The 18380-nt window shown below is 45.4% G+C and overlaps 1 protein-coding gene across 14 annotated transcripts in view; it reads left to right on the top strand.

The window, feature by feature from the left end:
* Nucleotides 1–18380, top strand: part of RNF216 (ring finger protein 216) — a 76760-nt gene that overhangs the window by 12931 nt on the left and 45449 nt on the right. For all 14 annotated transcript variants that reach the window (XM_064673233.1, XM_064673230.1, XM_064673226.1 and 11 more), the window contains 12 exons: nucleotides 949–1077; nucleotides 2196–2332; nucleotides 3321–4169; nucleotides 5825–5901; nucleotides 9405–9507; nucleotides 10359–10523; nucleotides 11508–11622; nucleotides 11910–12049; nucleotides 12984–13034; nucleotides 13994–14131; nucleotides 15359–15507; nucleotides 15954–16032. In XM_064673233.1, coding sequence (XP_064529303.1) covers nucleotides 1011–1077; nucleotides 2196–2332; nucleotides 3321–4169; nucleotides 5825–5901; nucleotides 9405–9507; nucleotides 10359–10523; nucleotides 11508–11622; nucleotides 11910–12049; nucleotides 12984–13034; nucleotides 13994–14131; nucleotides 15359–15507; nucleotides 15954–16032 — 2070 coding nt within the window. In that variant the 5' untranslated portion in view covers nucleotides 949–1010. The remainder of the gene's footprint in view (nucleotides 1–948; nucleotides 1078–2195; nucleotides 2333–3320; nucleotides 4170–5824; nucleotides 5902–9404; nucleotides 9508–10358; nucleotides 10524–11507; nucleotides 11623–11909; nucleotides 12050–12983; nucleotides 13035–13993; nucleotides 14132–15358; nucleotides 15508–15953; nucleotides 16033–18380) is intronic.

Raw genomic sequence — 18380 nt, 5'->3', positions numbered from 1 at the left:
GAGTTTCTGCATCTGTTCAGCCTCTCCATGATAGGGATTGAGAACTATAAGCTGACAGAGCATAAAATGGAAACCTCCTGTTCAGGTTGCAGTGATTCCTCTGTCCCACTAATCCTGTTTGGGAGCCTCTGGTTCATTGTGCCTCTCTGAGAACAGGCTGGGGTAGCAACATATAGTCCCAAAAGCTCAGTCCTGTGAAGGAACCTGATTCCTGTCATGTTCTCCTTTCTGGATTGAGAGCAGATGGTGTATCCTGGAATTTGTACCAAACGCTCACTGTAAATCAGGGAAATCTCTTCTTTAGGATAGCAGATGGTGGCAGGAAAGTGTGCTCTGTAATGTGACTTGTTCCATACTGCCCTGCCAGGGGTGCAGCTTCCTTCTGACATGCCAGTAAAGTGGGTGTTGTGGAAGTGAGCTCGACTTCATGGCATTAAGGGTGACAGGGGTGGTTGTAATAACATCAGCTGGGATGTTTGAGATGCAGGTTTAGATGGAGCTGCCCTGTGACTGCTCAGGCAAGGGGCTTTTGCCCCTCCCTCCAGTTGATGGTGGAAGGAACACTGCTGTGTGGATTGGTACATCAAGTTTTGGACTTACTGGAAACAGAAGATCCATATATGGGGAGGGGTCGAGTCCTGTCTGGACAGAACTGCATCTCTCCTCACTTTGTGATTGCACAGCTGTAAAAATCTTCATGTCTTCTCCAGAGAAACTTCTCGGGCTGATTACACTCTTCAGTTGACTTTCTTAACTGTTGGAACAGAAGATAGACATGTCTGCTCTTAGATACTGAGAAGGGGGCACAGAAAAACATCCTCATGACAAGACTGAGCTGGAAGAGCCAGGAGAAGCCCCAGAATGTTCTAGTGGCCTAGTCTTGAGGAAGTCTGCTTAGGGTGCAGTTGAGTTTGCCTTACTCTCTCCTGGTTTTATTTTACCTTCTAGTTCCTCATGTGAGCCTGCCTGCCATGCCTGGGCACTGACACTTGTGGGTACAGCTGTTTAAAATGGCAGAGAGAGGTGGGAATGAAGAAGTGATTAACTTGAACAGCTTCCGCAGTCACAGAGGGAAAGGTGAGTACTGACTTGTGCCTATTTCCAAAACTCTACTTACAACCATCAGGATTCAGAGTCACTAAACTCTCAGGAGTGCTGTTGCTGGGAGCTGCTGGTGGTGTGTTCTGTCCTGTCACACGCTGCTCTGTTACACTGACTTAGCCACCTCCAGAAAGCTCTTTCATGTTATGCAGGCATGCAAAATATTTGGCTCTTGTCTTTCTCATGTTGTACTGCCTTAAGGGAGATTGCTGACTTCGTGGGAACACCCTGTGGAGGTGTTTCAGCAGATCCAAGGAGGATCCATCCTCCTGAGGTCCCCACAGGAGAGAGGCTGGCCGTGCATTTGTGCCCTCATAGGGCTGTGTGCATTGGCACCCGTTCCTCCAAGAGTGCAATTCAAAATTATGCTTTCTCCATATGCCTGAAAGGTGATAAACGAATATTCATGCTAAAAATATGCCAAAACTTGTCAAAATTGAGGAAAAGCATAGTTGTATGTTCTCTCTGTAGTACAGAAACCCCGTTTCTGCCTTGAATATATCACTTGTGTTCAGTAGCATCTGTATTCCACTCTTGACAGACCTTGAGGACAAGGTTGTCATCTAATAGAAGGATATCTTCTGCACCCACAGCCACAGGCCCTATCTCAGCCCTGCATAAAGCACTCCTGCAAAGTCTCACTCTTCCAGAAGAGGCCAAATTGCACGGAGAACCTTATCTCTCTGCTAAAACGCTCTGCACGTTAGTAAAAGAAAATGCAGTGCCCCCGAGGTATTGAAAGTTCAGGACTTCTCTGCAGAAGTATGGCTCGCTCAGAGTAACTTCTGCAGCACCTTGACTTGTGCTGAAGTTTGGGATAGAAGACCCTCTTCATGAGTGCCATTGACTGTTCCTGCAGGTGCTGTTGTGGTGAGCTGGGGCTGTGCAGGCGTTTTGCTCAGGGGCTGGGGAGGGAGGAGTGGCTGTAGGAGTAACTTGCGGAGGGATCGGTGACCTCTGAGTGCTTCTTCCCTGTTGCTGCAGTGCAGATGTGAAGATGGCTCTTTCAGGTGTTTTGGTACTACATGTGCCCTGTAAATTCCAGTTTCACCTTGAGCAAAGAGCTAATTTTAGCTTTACTTGCTGTTCTGCAGACTGGATAGACCGCAGGGACGAAGGCCTTATCACAATATCAGATTCCTCGGATGAAGAATTACCTTTGTTGCTGGAAACGCCGGAAAAGCAGCAGCCTGAGGAAGATGATGATGATGACGTGTTCATCCTGGCAGAGGTAATTTTTCATTCTTGTAGTTGCTCTGCTTTGTCCATGGCCTGTATAGCTAAGTCTTGTGCAAACATCTGATGCATTCCTCTGAGTCCTGTGTGGTTATAGCAATCTACTTAGGGTGTCTGAAATAATGTTGAAATGATGGCATTTTGTTGGCTTTATTTAATCATATTTGGGCACAAGAGAGGAGAACTAGATTGTTAAACTACATTGTAGCTAAAGTTCTACTTAACCAAGGTTGTAGCTCCCATAAAGTTGTCTGTCTGAATCCACAGAGGTGGTGTGTTGAGTAAGAGGACTTGATCTTCCATAGAAGGTGGGTTTTCAATCCATGCCTTGTTTGATTTATATACACACCTTGTATGCTTAATATTCCTCTATGCTGTTTGCATTCATGTTGGGCTGTTGCATGCACTTATATTTTTGCAGCATTTCTTATCTATATTATCTTGAGAATATATTCCACTTTTGTATTAAATTAACCAAAAGCATTGAGAAAATAGGTTGCAAAGCTGAGCTTTCTGTTTCTTAGTTGAAAACAGTAGCAGAGAACACTCAGGCTCTGTTGGCATACAGCAGTCTGTCTGCCAGAGGCAAGAACAAGGCCAGAGATTAATGTTTTGAGCTTTGGTTCCTGCTTGTTTAAATAATTGGTGAGCAGACAAATATGTCATCAGTTAGTTCCATGTTCCCAGACTATTTTACTGGGAGGGAAGTGGATACTGAGGTGAGCTTAGGAATTTGTTCCACGCTGAAAGTCCTGTGCATCCTCGGTTCTGCCCAGATTTTCTCTTAGCACCTGGGGACAGGCTGAGGATGGAGTGAAACAAAGATGTGTGAGTTGCAGTTTTGTGCCTTATTAAGCATCTTGCTAAACAGACTGTGTATCTGCTTCCCATCAGACGTTTGATTAGATGGAAAAGTATCTGTAACAAGGATTCTGACATGCAGACAGGAATTCCTACTTACCCCTTGTCTGTGTTCTTTTCAGACCCCGAAGCATCAGCAGCCTCTGCGTGCCAATGTCATCAGACCTGCTGCTCCATGGCAGGGTGCAAGCACTGGGGGAGAAGGAGGATCTGAAAGTGCTGCTGAGCCCTCGAGGAGCATGGATCTGCAGGATTCAGCCCTGCTGTGCCAGGGAGACGGGTATAATCATGTGGTGGAGGGCAGTGCTGGACCAAGCAGGGATCAGAGTGTGAACTTTGCACTGCAGCAGGCTGGACCCTCTGAGCTTAATGGCCCCAGCTTTGAACTTACAAGTAAGCAGGAGCCTGGTCCAAGTTTGGTGCTACCAGTAAAGATGAGTCCACAACCTCTAGTTAACACAGAAACTGTGAGTCTGGAGAATGCAGACCTTCCAGCACAAGAGAAGGAAAAGGTGGAAGCCCGGGAATGGCGAGAGAACGTGGAGACAGAGCAAAACCTCGAAGGAACAGCTGCTGCAACCACCACAGACCAGGAGACCCAGGAGAACAGCCAGCTGGGCCACCGGTACTTCCCGATGCCGGAAGACGAGCCACGTGCTGTAGCAAATGGTTGTGCTCCTCAGCAAGGGCAGCCAGAGGCAGACCCAGGATCTTTGAGGGCTTATGGAGAGAAGGCTCCTGGGCCAGCCTTCCCCCGGCCGGAGCCACAGCAGGACGGGATTCCAGGCCCTGCTTCTCCCCAGCCGGCGCATCCGCCCGAGGAAACGGGTCAGCAGGGAGGGGGGGACAACGAGCAGCCAGGCCCGGCCTTCCCCGCACAGGGCTCTCAGGAACTTGGCTCCAGCAACGTGCCAGAACAAGGAGCTGCTGGGCAGGAGCAGGACCTCACTGCACTGCTCATCAGAGAGACAGTGAGTATTCCCAGGGCTCGTTTGCCTCCTGTGTGTGTGATGCTTTCAGGCAGGTTTTTCAAGGTGTGTAGAGTGTCACGTGCTCAGAGCACAGCCCTGGTGGCTCCAGCTGCAGATCCTCGTTGCTTTGGCTGATGCTCAACCATGCACCAGGTGAGGAGCATGTGATGAACTGTCTTGGAAAACTGTAGTTTGGGGTGAAATAACATGGGTTGGTTCCCTGAAAGGCTTCTGCCCTGTTGGATCTGCTGTTTTGGTTTTGTTTGGCTGATTCCTAACACAACTCTATAGAGCTGTTTTAGGAATGGATGTAAAGCTAACTGAGCAAACCTGAGACCCCAAACACTGGCAAAGGGATAGAGGGTGGGTTAGAGAAAGCTTAGAGACACATGGCTGAGAACCATGACTGTTTTCAGCTGCCTCTCCTGCAGTAGTTTGGTCTGTGGCCAAGGAGTAATAGTTGCCCTTGCAGTGTGGATTTCCAAGCAGTAGCACTGAGGGATAAGATAACTGGATAAGCAGCATGAGGACTCATGTATGTTAACTCCACATGCTCCTTGCTGACTCTGTGTGTGAAGGTTGGCATGAGGGGCACTGGCTACTTAACCACCAAGAAGGGCACTCCTTATCTGTTGGTATATTCAGCAGCTTGGGCAACATGGTGTAAATGTGAAAAATAAAGTAAAATAAGAATGTGGTGATTCATGTGTCTAATGTTTGCACACTCCTCCCCTTGATTGCTAGGGAGGAAGGATCCCTCTTGATGCCTTAATGAGTATTTTTTTGCAAACAAGCTTATTCAACAGCATCTGTATCTTACACCACCCCCAGCCCTTCCAGGTCTTCCCTCTACATGCCATATCTGATTCTACTTGGGAAAACTGGAGGTTGAGGAAAATATCTTTTTTTCTATTTTTTTTCAACTGCTATTTTTTCCCTAGCAGTTCAACAAAATTCAGTTCTTTCCAAGTAAGACCTCGTTGATCAGTGACTTTGAGATGGGTAAGAAGCTGCTATTGCATTGTCAGGGTTGCTTGACAACCCTGACCAGTCCAGTCTTGTAAAGCAAAATACCACGTGGTGCAATCATTTGCAATACTTGTACAGAAATGTGAGAGAGAGCAGCAAAGAGTGTTCTCTACTATGTGACAAATGCTGGGAGAGCCTTCCCAGAACTGCCAGTAAAGGTTTGTTGTCTGTCCTGGTCTCGTTGCTGGTGTGTCTGGGTGCTTTGGGTGGGTATTTGTGGTGTTGGTTTTTTCCTTTTGGAATGTTGTATTTCAGCACACAATCTGGAACTCCTTAAGGTCTGGCTGAAGGTAAATATTAGCTTTCCTTGTGTTGTAGGTCAGACCTCCGTGCCTCCCCTGCTTCCATCGAGTCTGAATCTCTCCTTAGGGCTCGTGGCCTTTCACATCACTACCCACACTCTTCCTTTGAGAAAGAGCTGTTAGCAATCATGGTGTGGAGCAAAGGAAAGCCAGCAGCTTGCAGTAGCCAGGCTGGATGGATATAAATGGTCTCTTGACTGTTTTGTCCCCAGTCTCAGGAGTGTGCCAGATAATTACCTATAAATCCCTGTCTTTGGTGCTGTTGCTACGTGTGCTACACAGCTCCTCAAATACCTGTGTAACCTTTAGCTTTTCCTACTGTAGGAAGCAAGATTCCCAGATGTGAAGAAGGAATATATTGAAGAATTAATCATCATCAAGAACTGCTATGACTTAAATGTGTAAGTACAGAGCCAAGAACCACAATGTGTCCTACGACCTGCAGCACATTTCCATGTCCACACCAGCCGGTGATGCTGTTCCAGAGCACATCCAGTCTGGGACACAGCACTGCCTTGATACTGCAAAAGAGCAGAGTGGTTTTGGTTTCTACTTGTAGTAGAGCTGTTCTTAAATCCTCTGTAATTCTGATATTGTGCTGTAGCTTCTCTGCTTTTAAGATCATTTGCTAATTTAAAGATATTACATATAATTTAGTCTTATCTAATACTGGGGTTCTTAAAAAGGATGAGTATCAGGATTAAGGTGTTAAGATGACTTTAATAAAACACAGTACGAAGGTGTGTTGTTGAGTTTTGAGTTGGAGAAAATGGTTCCCTGCCTCTTCATTTCACTGGTTTTTGGCTTTTTCCAGGTGAAGCTGATACTGGCTTGGACTTCGTTATTTGGTGTCATAATGTTGGCTTTTATCCCCTTTACTTGCTTAAGTAGCAGCGGTGCTGCTTGAGTTCTCTCACATCACTTTTTACAGATAAAATAGAGCAAGCACATTTAAGGGCTGGTAGGATTGGTTCTAGAGATCTGCTGAAGTACTAATTTTGGTCAAACTGAGCAGAAATGTGAGCTAAGAAGTGAAATAAAAGGAGCTGAAAGAAATGTCAGTGCGAAGACTGTTGCTTTCCAAGCTGTGTTAACGGCTCAGGGGTACCCTAGTGTTCATCATGCTGGAGATCTCTGGGAGTCATGTTGGAGTCAAAAGTTTAAAAAAAAAAAGTGATTAACCTTATTGCTGAGTTGCATCATCTCCCTGCCCTTCTGGGTGCAGTTTGCAGAGCCGAGGAGCGAAGGATTGCGTGTGTTGGCACCAGCAGCACCCGGGGGGAGAGTGGTTTGAAGTAAATCACTTGTGACTGGTTTCTGATGCTTGGTGGCCTCTCTTTCTCTCTCTGCAACTGTCACTGCTGTCTCCAACACGTTATACAGGAATGAAGAATAGGTGTTGGTTGCCAGAGTATTCACTTGTATAAATCCAATGCCCTTTCCAGCTAACTGGGGCACTAATTAAGCAGTATTTAAGTGTGTGAGGCTTAGAATTAGTTACTGGGCCATAAATAAGTTAACTGGCGAGGAACTAAGGATGATCCCATCCATTGGGCATAGGTTTCCTATTCTGCTGCTTTGCCTGTGTTGTGAAGTAGTGTCTCCAAAGTAGGGCTTGGTTAGAAAGTCATCAGACTGTAACTTTTCTTGCCTTTCCAAAGTGCTTTCCCTGCAGGGGTGGAGCAACTTTTGGGTGTCCCTACCACAGACTGGGTGGATGGTTGTGGTGGGGGTGTAGAAGACCAGCAGGGCCATTTCTTGGGGCGATTGGTCTGTTGAGGTTGGGCATCTGGCTGCAAGACCCTCGCAGACTGTGTGAAAAAACTCATCTTTGTGTCCTGCAGGGATTTAGCAAAGCCTGATGGAATTAAATCGTACTATCGGCTTCCATCGGTCTTAATGTGTTCCTTCCCTTTCTGCTCCCGAAATCTCTTCTCTCCCATTGTGTGCCACAGACCCAGTGAGATGAAAAGGTGCTTCCAGGCTTCCCTGTAGGCAGCTACAGTGTCTGCTCAGCGGTGCGTTACCCACTTACTGGATGATAAAGATTTCTTCTCGATATTTTTATTCCTTTAACCAAACTATCTTTTGAGTTGTCACTGCAGCTTTTGTATGAGAACAAATGGGTCAAAGCACTGGTCAGCCTCGCTGGCAGGGACTCTTTGATCTCCACGGTGTGTCAAGCTGAATCAGGCTTGAAATATAATAAATAAGGGTGGCTGGGTTTGGGCAGGGATGAGGCTTTTAACCAGCTCTGTGTCCTGTGGTGCAGATATTAATGAACAGTGCCGTGAGTGTGTGTGGTTGTGCACCGGGACCCACTTAACTAATTGTCAGACACTGAAGGTTAACATCCCCAAAAACCCTGAGTGTTGAAATGGCAGCATGCAGGGTAGTTCAAATGTATCCTGACCGTTTGAGCTGCGGTTTGAGCTCCTTGAAGTTGCCGTTGTGTTGGATTAAAACAGTTATCTTTCACCAAAGGGATGGGGGGAGCTGGGAGCTGAAAGCTATTAAATGCCCAATGCCGAGATATTTTGTTGTTTTCCCCCCCAAATGATCGTCTTAAAACCCAACTGATGTGAAAGATAAGATGTGGGAGCTCCTCTTAGCAGGGTATCATCTATTCAGCTTTTGTGTGCGGGGAGCATTCACACTCGGTCAAAAGCTTCTGGCTCAATATGTCAATACCCGATTAAGCAAAAAGAAATGCCCCTGCTTTGAATGTGAAAGCAGGGCTAAAGTAATCGTGCCTTGATAGTGGGTTAATGCTTCCAGCCAGTTCAGATTTCTTAATTAGGGCCTGATTTCTGACATCAGGAATGTAAATTAGCTGCAATTATGTCTTTGCTGCAGCCTAGCACCTTCTCATTCCAATAGTTTTACAAATGTTAATTGCTTGTCCTGGCTCCTTTCAGAGGGATCTTATTCTACAGCTGGGGAAACTGAGGAACAGCTTCTGTTACTTGACCCAGCCAGCACAGCTGGTTGGTGAGGGCTGAGAACAAGCTGTGAGTCTGATTCAGCCCGACAGCCTGCAGCAGGCTGCCCTTTCAGAAGGGCTGCTGGGGTGTTTGTGGTCTCCAGCAATTGCATATTTGGAAACCGCTTGCTGAGTCTTTTCTAAGCTAAAATAGTCATTTAAACTATATTTACCTGACAGTCATAACTATTTGTGATAGGACCTCAGGTATGCTGCATTTACAGGCTATTATGCAATTTTTGTCAGCAATTTTAGTGATTATTTTCTAAGTGCTGTTCTCACCAGACCAGTTTCTACTGGAATTTGGATAACGCTGGTGTAATTTCAGGCTTTATTACAATGAAACCTGTATTCAGAGTGTGTATTGCATGCACACATAGTTTAAACATGTTTTTGTCACTGCTTTATTTGTGGAATCACAGAATGGTTTGAGTTGGAAAGGATCTTAAAGATCACTTGATTCCAGCACCCTGCCACAGGCAGGGACACCTTCCACTAGACCAGGTTGCTCTGGTTGCTTTAATGTGATGATAGATTGAGAATGGAGGCTTTAATTCAAATTTGAATCTGTAATATTTTGTTCAGGAAGACCTCAACCTTTCACAGGTTTTGTAGGGATTTTTAGGCTGTTTTTTCCATAGATGATTAATAGCTTACCCATACAAGCTTCACGTATGTAAATTTACTTGTTGAAAGACAGATCTATTTGCTTTTCCTTCTGCAGCCACACAGCTGATCATTTTTTACTTAATTCTCAGTCATTTACTTGAAGTTTATTCAAGTCTAGGACCTCCCTTGATCCTTCCAGAGCAGACTGTGACTTGCCTGTGTAGCCTCATAATTACAGGATACTAAAAATTGGACAAGTGAGAAATGAACCTGAGCTCCCCAACCCTGAAGTAACTATATTTATCTTTTCAGACTTTGTAACTTTCTTCTGGAAAATCCAGATTACCCAAAGAAGGAAGGCAGAGTGGTTTTGAATCCCAGCAGCAGCCTGCTTGCCAGCCAAGATGAGACAAAGGCAAGTGAGAGTATCCTCATCTCCAGTGTGCCTCTGGGCCAGTCTGTTCAGCCTGAGTGGACCTTGGGATGTCTGGTTTGATTAGTGTGTGTTTGCAGAGTGCTTGACTGAGCTGTGCTTTCACAGGAGGCCCCTGGGCATGTTTAAGATGGTGTTAAATAGCAATAGTTAGTTGCTTGCAAGACGATTTCCAAGACTGCTGTTTTGCTGTGGCATAGCTGCAGTGTCTGCTCCTTTGCCTCCAGCGAGCCCCTCTGCCCTGCCTGTCACTGCCCCATCTGAAGTGTTCATTTTGATAACTGAGACAAGAATTCCACAGTTGTTCTCCCATGAAGTAGCCTCGACCCTCAGGTCTCTCTTGTGAGGCCTTTAGGCATTGCCTTTTGGTCTCTCAACTGCAAATCTCCCTACAGCTGCTTGATTTTATTTGTTTTTAAAAGTCCATTTGACAAAAAAATTCTCTGAGCTTTGAGTATGTTGAAGTAGCTCTCTGTAGCCTGAGAGAGAAATGTTGGATACCTCTTTCTACCCTTGGAAGCATCCCTCAAACTCGAGCCAAATAAAGCTTCTCCCTTTATAGTAACCTAAATATTTCCTCTCCTTGCTGTCTCATGGAGCCACACACAATGGTTTAAAACTATATTTTACCTTGTGCAGGTCACCTGCACAGATGCACACCTATGCCATGCTCTGGTTATATAGGTGATTGTTACATAGGTGCTCAGAACTGGGTGCCACGTAACCTGAATTTTAGGTGGTCTTGCAGAAGGTCCTGATCACTGAAAGAGCCATTTGGGGTGTTCTTGTGTGTGTTTATAGCAGCCTTTTAATCTCTTTTGTTTTCTCCTTAGGTGCCTAAAGTGGACTACTTTGACTTTTCCAAACTTGCCCCCCTTGACCAGCGGTGCTTTATCCAGGCAGCTGACCTGCTCATGGCAGACTTCAAAATGCTGAGCAGCCAGGACATCAAGTGGGCACTGCACGAGCTCAAGGGACACTATGCAATCACACGAAAGGTTCTCCAGCTCAAGTCTGTTTTCCTTCCTAGGCTTATCTCCCATGTCTGCAGAGAGCACTGAGACGTCTTTTGCCTTACTGTACCATCTGCTAGTGTGTGATTATGGGTTTTATAATAATCTTCCTTTCCTTTTAAGAAGTTTTAATCCATTTAGTAGAGATTTTTGAAATTTATTGGCCAGACAGAATGCTGCAGGAAGTTTTTACTTTCTCTAATGGGAGAGCTGGGGAAACACTGTCTAGATGATGGTGGGTGATGCATTAAACTGGGAAGTGTTCCCCTACGGTTGCTGCTGAAGTGCAGTATAATTGCCAATAAAACCCAGACATTTAGCTAAATCTTCAAACATTTAACTGCTGCTGTTAGTTAACTGACTGCATGTAATTGAAAAGAAGCCCAAGCCTCAGTGTCCTGTTTCTTCTTATTATGACTTGTGGAATGAGTCCTGTATTCCACATAAGAGCTTTGCTGTAATGGAGATGCAAAGACACTTGTTTTAAGTATCAGCAAACTGAATGTCAGTGTGGCTTCAGGCTTCTTACTTGGATCTGCTCCTCTGATACACTCCCCTGGCTTGAACTTCTTTCTCTACTATTCCATGACTTAACTAAAACAAGAGCTTCTTGTCTCTTCACTTGATTGATTGAGCACTGAGTATTTTTAACCTCAGTTTTTTAAACAAAAAACCAAACCCAGCCACAAAAAACCCCAAACCAACTCTGTTTAATACTGCACTATGATGCAAGTTATTAGATGAGGTGTTATGAAGTACCATTCAACTAGTTTGTTTTTATGGAATGATGACTTTATGAGTACATAACAAGGTGAGCAAAGGAAGGATGTAAAATTGCCTCTATATCGGGTGTTTGGCTTTTTAGTTTTGGATCAGTCCTATGCCAATGTTTGTACTGTGCTTCAGCTTGAAGTATATGCTTTTGCTTTCTTCCAGGCACAGGATTTAAGTCTGTCTGTTGTTTTCTAGGCCTTTTCAGATGCTATCAAAAAATGGCAGGAGCTGTCTCCCGAAACCAGTGGGAAACGAAAAAGGAGGAAAGAAATGAATCAATATTCATATATAGACTTCAAATTTGAGCAAGGTAAATGCCAAGCTGCGTGTGTTGTGTTCTCTGTGTCGTTATTGTGAACAGAACAGGCTTGCAGCACAAAGCACTGTTCTTAAAAAGGGGATGTGGTCCCAAAACAGCTGAGTTTCTGTCACTGCCTGGTATCTGTTTTGGAGATCCTCTTCATTAGTGCCTCTGCTTGGTACAGTGCTGTTTGAGATGCTGAAGTTACACAGCTGGTGGCAGGTGGAGGACGAAGGGTTTAAGCTTTGTTCTGGCTGCTCCATTCCCATTTCATTGTGCCTTTAACTCTGCTTCAGGGGATGTGAAAATTGAGAAGCGGATGTTCTTCCTGGAGAATAAGAGACGGCACTGGAGGTCCTATGACAAGCTCTCTCTTCTCCCACCGGTGCTGCTGGAGCAGGAATTCTATGAGCAGAAAGTGAAAGAGATGGCAGAGGTGAGTGATAGGAGCTGCTTTGATCTTCTGGTGCAAACAACTTCAACAACTGTCAAGGTTTTGGCCCTAAATGTGAAAATCTGTCTCTTACAGAAATTCAAACACTGAACCAAATATTGAATAACTATGTTTGCCCCTTCCCTACCTGTTAACACATATGTCTCTTCCCAAGTAACTCAATTTTGAAGGAAAGAAGCCAAGCACAGAGTTTCATATTTACTTAAATGTGCAGCTGCTACTTGTGCAAACACCATTCTGGGCCTTTTTTTTGCTGCAAAGTGGTAAAAACTCTACTAACTAATTCTTTCCTCTAACTGCTAGCAGGCTTCTCTGCTGCTTTAGGACTTGTAATTGCAGCTCAGTGGTGGTGGTGAGTAATGACCAGGCCCAAGGCAGGCTGTCCACTCGCTCTCCCTTCCACAAGTTGGCAGTCCTGTGGCTCCAGAACGGCTTGTCCTGTGCTGAGAACTGTGTGTCTTGAAGCAGAACCCTGCAACACCCGCTCGTGTGTTGTCTTCCCCTCATAGGCTGAGGAAGGACTGAATTCACAACTCTGCACCCACAGTCCTCTCTAAAGCAGCTCCTTAAAGATCCTTGTCTCCTAGGCAGATGGATAGTGTCTCCTTTGAAACACAAAGCTCATGTTCTCTGGAGGGGCCCGCTGGGTGAGATCATCTCTGCCCGTGGAAACCTGAACCAGCAGCCCTCCATAATATAGAATTTAGTTCTTTGTTCTTGCTGCCTTTGCTTCTCCCATCTGTTTTAGCTGAATCATAAATAGCTTAATGGATTGGAGGGCTGGGCTGAGTGATGTTATAAGCAGACAGCGAGCCTTTTATGGTGGTTTGCAAGTCCTGAGATAATGTAAATGAGTGTAGAGTTTGGAAAATTGCTTTATCTGTTCTGTAAATACAGATGCACATCTCTCTTACAGCATGCAGACTTCCTCCTGGCTCTGCAGATGAATGAGGAGCAGTATCAGAAGGTCAGTGTCTATAATGTGATCTGTTGAGTTCACCTTATGCATAGACACTATTTTGCACTTCCTGCTTCACAGATTCTTTTGGCTTCTGGAATGGAGCTTTTCTGAAGCTGTATTTGCACTGTGCTGCTCTTGCTGAGCTGGCAAGACCTGTGTAGTGTGTGTTGGCTGGCTTTTAGGAAAGGTAGACAAGAGCTGAGGCCAGCAAGACAGTATTGATGCACGTAATGATCTGTAGTAATTCAGCTTGTATCTTCACTGCTCAGAACAAACATTGCAATAGAATAGCACCAGGTTGGCTCTTGCTCCCACCATTATGGCTGTTTAAAAGAGATCCACTGCTGTTGGAGCTCAGCCAGTGGGAAGGCCTTCCTTACTTGCAGAAAAAATTCTTTAAAAAGTGAAAATCAGGTCTTTCACTTTAAGAAAATTGTGAGAACACTGCAGCAGCTGTGGGTTACCTTTTTGGTCACAGTGCCCATTTCTCTTCAAACTTTGGAGAACTTTTCAGCAGTGGCAAGCTTCTCCACTCCTGCAGTGAAGAGGCCAAGACAAGGTCTCTCCAGGCAGATGGTAAATGTTCCTTTAGAGAGTAACAGATCTGAGTCTGGGTTTTCCTATGAGTGGTGTACACTCTGCTGCTTCCCTGTGACTGCAGCTTCCCAAACCCAAGATGCTTCTCTGCCTGTAGGCTAAGAATTATTAATTACCACGTGTTCTGTAGCTTTTTGGAACCTGTCAAGCAGGGCAAGTACCTATTAAGTGATTTAAAACTGAGTTTCTGGTGGTGCTTAGGGAATTTTGACCACCAAACAGGATCTCTGACGGAACAGTGTATATCTGTTGCTGGTTTTTAGGATTAATGCTGGCATTGTTTATGGCTTGCAGTTGTGTGTATTGTGTGTGTGTTGCTATAGCTATGGATGTTTTGATGCTGATGCTGATTCCTCTGGTGGCTGCAGGACGGGCAGATGATCGAGTGCCGCTGCTGCTACGGGGAGTTTGCCTTCGAAGAGCTGACTCAGTGCGCAGACGGTCACTTGTTCTGCAAGGAGTGCCTAATTAAATATGCTCAGGAGGCAGTTTTTGGCTCTGGGAAGGTAAGAATTTCACAACTGAACAAGGGGAAGATGGATAGATTGCTGCTGGGAGATGACAGTGCTGTTTGTTTCATGTTGTTGCTTAAAACAGATGTGCTTTCCAGGAAATATTTGAATGGAATGGTCTCCTGAAATCCAAGTCAGTCTCACCATCACACGAAGCCAACAACTTCACAACGAGATCTTTGCTCAGGATTTCAGTGTTACTAACCTCCATTTTTTGTGCTCTGTGCTTAGCAACTTGATTATTAGGAAAACTTTCTGCAACAATAGTAACAACAATAACTTGTTTGGGTTTTATTTTTTACTTAATAAACCAGTGGTATGTGCACAGAGGACACTTACCTCTCTCTTACTTGGCTGGTCTCCTCCTAGCTTGTTTATCCTTCATAATATCGATGTGATCCCAACTTAATTTGGGGGTTGGTACCTCTATGGTACTACTAACCTTCTTAGCCTCTGATTTAGGTAGCAATTATCCTGGTACTTAGCTGAGCTATAAACAAGTCATTAGCCTGCGCTGAGGTAAATGTGCTCCTTTGCCTCAGGATATGATGCTCAAACTGTGGGATGCTGTTGTGCTCTGGGATCTGTTTCATGTAAATGTATAAACTGGCAGCTGTATTTTATATGACTTAATTGAAATGAATGCACCATGCTGCTCGTGAGCAGAGTGCTGGTTCTCAGCAGAGAATGTACAATAATAACGGGCCAAGACGTGGTCACAGTGGATTTGGAGTGAGCTGTGATCCCAGCTGTCAACAGCATCTTCATGCCCAGTGTTTGTTTGAGGCCTGGTTTGTTTAACTAGTCTTGTTCTTTCTGTAATGAACCCATTCTCTGGCAGTCATCTTGGGTGGATTTAGATTAGGTATTGGGGAAAAAAACTGGGGAGAAATCCTTCCCTGTGAGGGTAGGGAGGCCCTGGCACAGGTTGCCCAGAGAAGCTGTGGCTGCCCCATCCCTGGAAGTGTTCAAGGCCAGGTTGGATGGAACTTGGAGCAACCTGGGATAGTGGAAGTTCTTCTTGCCCAGGGCAGGAGGGTTGAAACTGGTTGATTTTTTTTTTTAAGGTCCCTTCCAACCCAAACCATTCTGGGATCTGCTGACTTAAACTCTTATTCTCTCTGAGCAAGGCTCTGCACTGGTTTATTTGGTAATGTTCTGGGTACTGAGTTTTGCTTTTTGATTGTATCATACTGAACAATGTTCTCTTTCCAACCCCAGTCAGAGCTCAGCTGCATGGAAGGCAGTTGCACATGTTCCTTCCCCACCAGTGAGCTGGAGAAAGTGCTTCCAGAGAACATCCTCTGTAAATACTACGAGAGGAAAGCTGAGGAGGAGGTGGCTGCTGCCTGTGCAGATGAGCTTGTCAGGTGAGTGTCCTGCAGAGGATACTGCACTTACTGCTGTAGGAAATTGTTCCCTGAAACCCTAAATGCATGCTGACTCTGAGATAGGCAGCTTTCAAAGAGCTGGATTATAAATTCAGGCTTCTGCCTTCCCAGGTCTGTTTTTATTCTGCCTTTGACTAAGAGCAGGTTAAAATTCAATAGACTTGTCTCCCCCAAGACTTGCTTGCCAGCTCTGTGCTGATCCTCTAAATTACACGGTCAAAAGCAGTGCTGAGCATATAATATTTTGATTGCAAACAGGGAAGTGATCGAAGAAATATGAGCAAAAAGGCAGCAGTCAGCACATCCTGGCGACAGGCGTTGGGTTGGCAGCCTTAGTAACTTCCACACAGCTATTTGACTAAATCTGCTTTCAGCAAAGCTATGTTTGGCACTCTGCATTAATGGCATCTTATTTTGGGCTGCAGGTGTCCCTTCTGTAACTTCCCAGCTTTACTGGACAACGATGTGAAGCGGTTCAGCTGCCCTAATCCCCGCTGCAGAAAGGTAATTGGGGGATATTTGCTGTTTGGTCTCTTCTGGAGTGTTGGGCAGGAGAGCTGGGAGGACAACTCACACTTCCTAGCAGCAGGTGAATGAATATCTCATGTGGCTCCACAGGGCAGCAGCCAAAGTGTTTGCTGGATCCTACTGATTCTCCCTAAGTGTGTGGCTGGACAGATGAATTTCAGGGCGCTGTTGATAAAGAGCAGGATCCCTGTCTTGTCTTGAAAGATGTTGGCTAAAAAAGCTTATGGATGGTGCAGGTTGTTGTCTTGCTTTATAGAAGGGGTTTAGGTGAACAAGGAACTGGGCGTTTAAAAGTCAGAAACAAATTATAATCTTTTATCTAATAAAACGTAATGGAGAATGAGCTGAAACAGCCTTACCTGCAATCCTTGAGGGAATTAGAACCTGCATTTTTATTTCATGTGGTCACCTGAATAGAGATCCAGTTGGAAGTGACAAAAAAACTGACTGGAAGAGCTCACTGAAACGTCAGCCATTCCAAGGGCACCAGATCTTTGTGCTCCTCTCAGTCTGCTAATGGCCATAACAGGAGAATCATCAGGCCAAGTGGGGGGATGGAGTGAGGGAAAACTTGCTGCTTCTGCACAGTCTGTTTCAGGGAAAAACAGAAGCACAGAAATGTGTTTCCCAGTCTTGTGAACGTGTGCAGGACCCTTCTTACCTTGCCAGTGAGCCAAGGCAGGGCAGGATCAGTGTTTGCCACTGAAGCTACAAGGCCTCTTGTATCACTGTAGCCACAACAATGAATTTGATTTGGGGAACTGTCTGTCCCTCAGCACAGATTTCTGCAAACCACTCTAATTCCTCTTGAGAGCTCTAACCCTGCACTTGTAGCTGCTGTAGCTTTGGGTTCTCACACTGAGGTGGTATCCCCGTTTGCCTGTATTGTCTGGAGAAGCTGAAGTTGCCAGCAGTGGACTTTGCATTCTGACATGAAAATTGAACTTGCTACAGGGAGAAATCTGCTTATGAAAGATGCACAATTCCATTTTAAATCTCTAATCTCCAGACAGGTTTTGCTGACATCTACCCCTTGCGTGTGGGAAGGGAATGTAGAGCTGATAGATTGTCCCAGTGTTGGAGCAAGGACGTTTGTTAGGCACTAGGTGGCAATGTTGATTCACGTTTAAATATCAATTTTTTTCTTACTGCTTTTGCAAAAACCGAATTGTTTTCAAAATGTACATGTCAGCACCACAGAACAGAATTTAGGCTTGAAAAACATGAACCCTTCAGTGTGCAAAACGAATTGAAGTTTTTCTCCCTGAAATGTGTAATGCAGCAGAGTAGCTGTGGTAAGAGGGATCACTGCTGAAATGTTCCTTTCCTTCTGCTTTGCTGTTTCATTTCCTTCCCAGTGTACTGCCTGTTCCCCCCCTCCCGGGGTTACAGCATTCCAGTGGGCTGGATTTCTGGTTTCCTGGACAGCTTGTGTTGATTCATTAGCTGAAAATCTGCTGAGTAGCTTTGTGCTCTTCTTAGGAAAAGTCTTTAACGACTTTAGGATTTGAAGTCGAGGGTGAGGAATTTGGAGAGCAGGATGTGGTGTCTCACGGCATCAGCTGCAGTGGTGCTTCATGTTCCCCGCTATCTCAGTCTCTCTCCAGAATGGAGAATTTCAGTTAATGCTCTTGCTTGCAGGAAACAGTTGCCCTTAGGGAGGAAAGGGCTAATCTAGGGAACTCCACAGAGGTTGGAGAGGATGCTTTGGCTTTGCTAGCAGTGCCTCTGGCAGACTCTGTGGTGGTGATGACTGATTCTGGAAGGAGTCCCTCTCTGCTTGGAAGGACTGCACTCGCACAGCTGAACCTAAAGTGAGGGGAAGTGTGGAAAGGGGAAGGTCAAAATGTGCCTCTCCCAAAACCTCAGGGCTCTTCGAGGGTGGGGAGAGGAGGACCAGATGGTGGACCTGTTGTATTCCTGTGCTCCATCACCTGAGCCTTTGCCTTGCTTTGGGAGTTCATGTTGATACTCTCAGGCTTTCCTTCAAATCTTGCAGGGAGGTTGATTCCTATTTGCGCCAGTTATGGATATGTTGTAAAGCAAGTGATGGGAACCAGCTGGAAGCTTTAATTTTGGCTGTGTATCTGTATGTGGGCTCCACACTAAGAGCTCTACACATACCCAGGTCACTTCTTATGCGTCTCACCTGTAGTTTCAGTCATTTGAGCCTTGCAGGGACCAAAATGTGGCAAACTGTAACCTGGGCAAGGGGCAGAGCTGCTGGTGCCCTCTGAGTGCACGGAGAGCACGGGGATGAGCTGGCACCATCTGCCAGGGCCACTCTGGCTCCAGCTGTGTGGTGTTAAGTTTGGCTGCTAGCT

This window comes from Pseudopipra pipra, chromosome 16 (assembly GCF_036250125.1).
Source record: "Pseudopipra pipra isolate bDixPip1 chromosome 16, bDixPip1.hap1, whole genome shotgun sequence".
NCBI lineage: Eukaryota > Metazoa > Chordata > Aves > Passeriformes > Pipridae > Pseudopipra > Pseudopipra pipra.
This window is presented reverse-complemented; position numbering and strand designations above follow the sequence as displayed.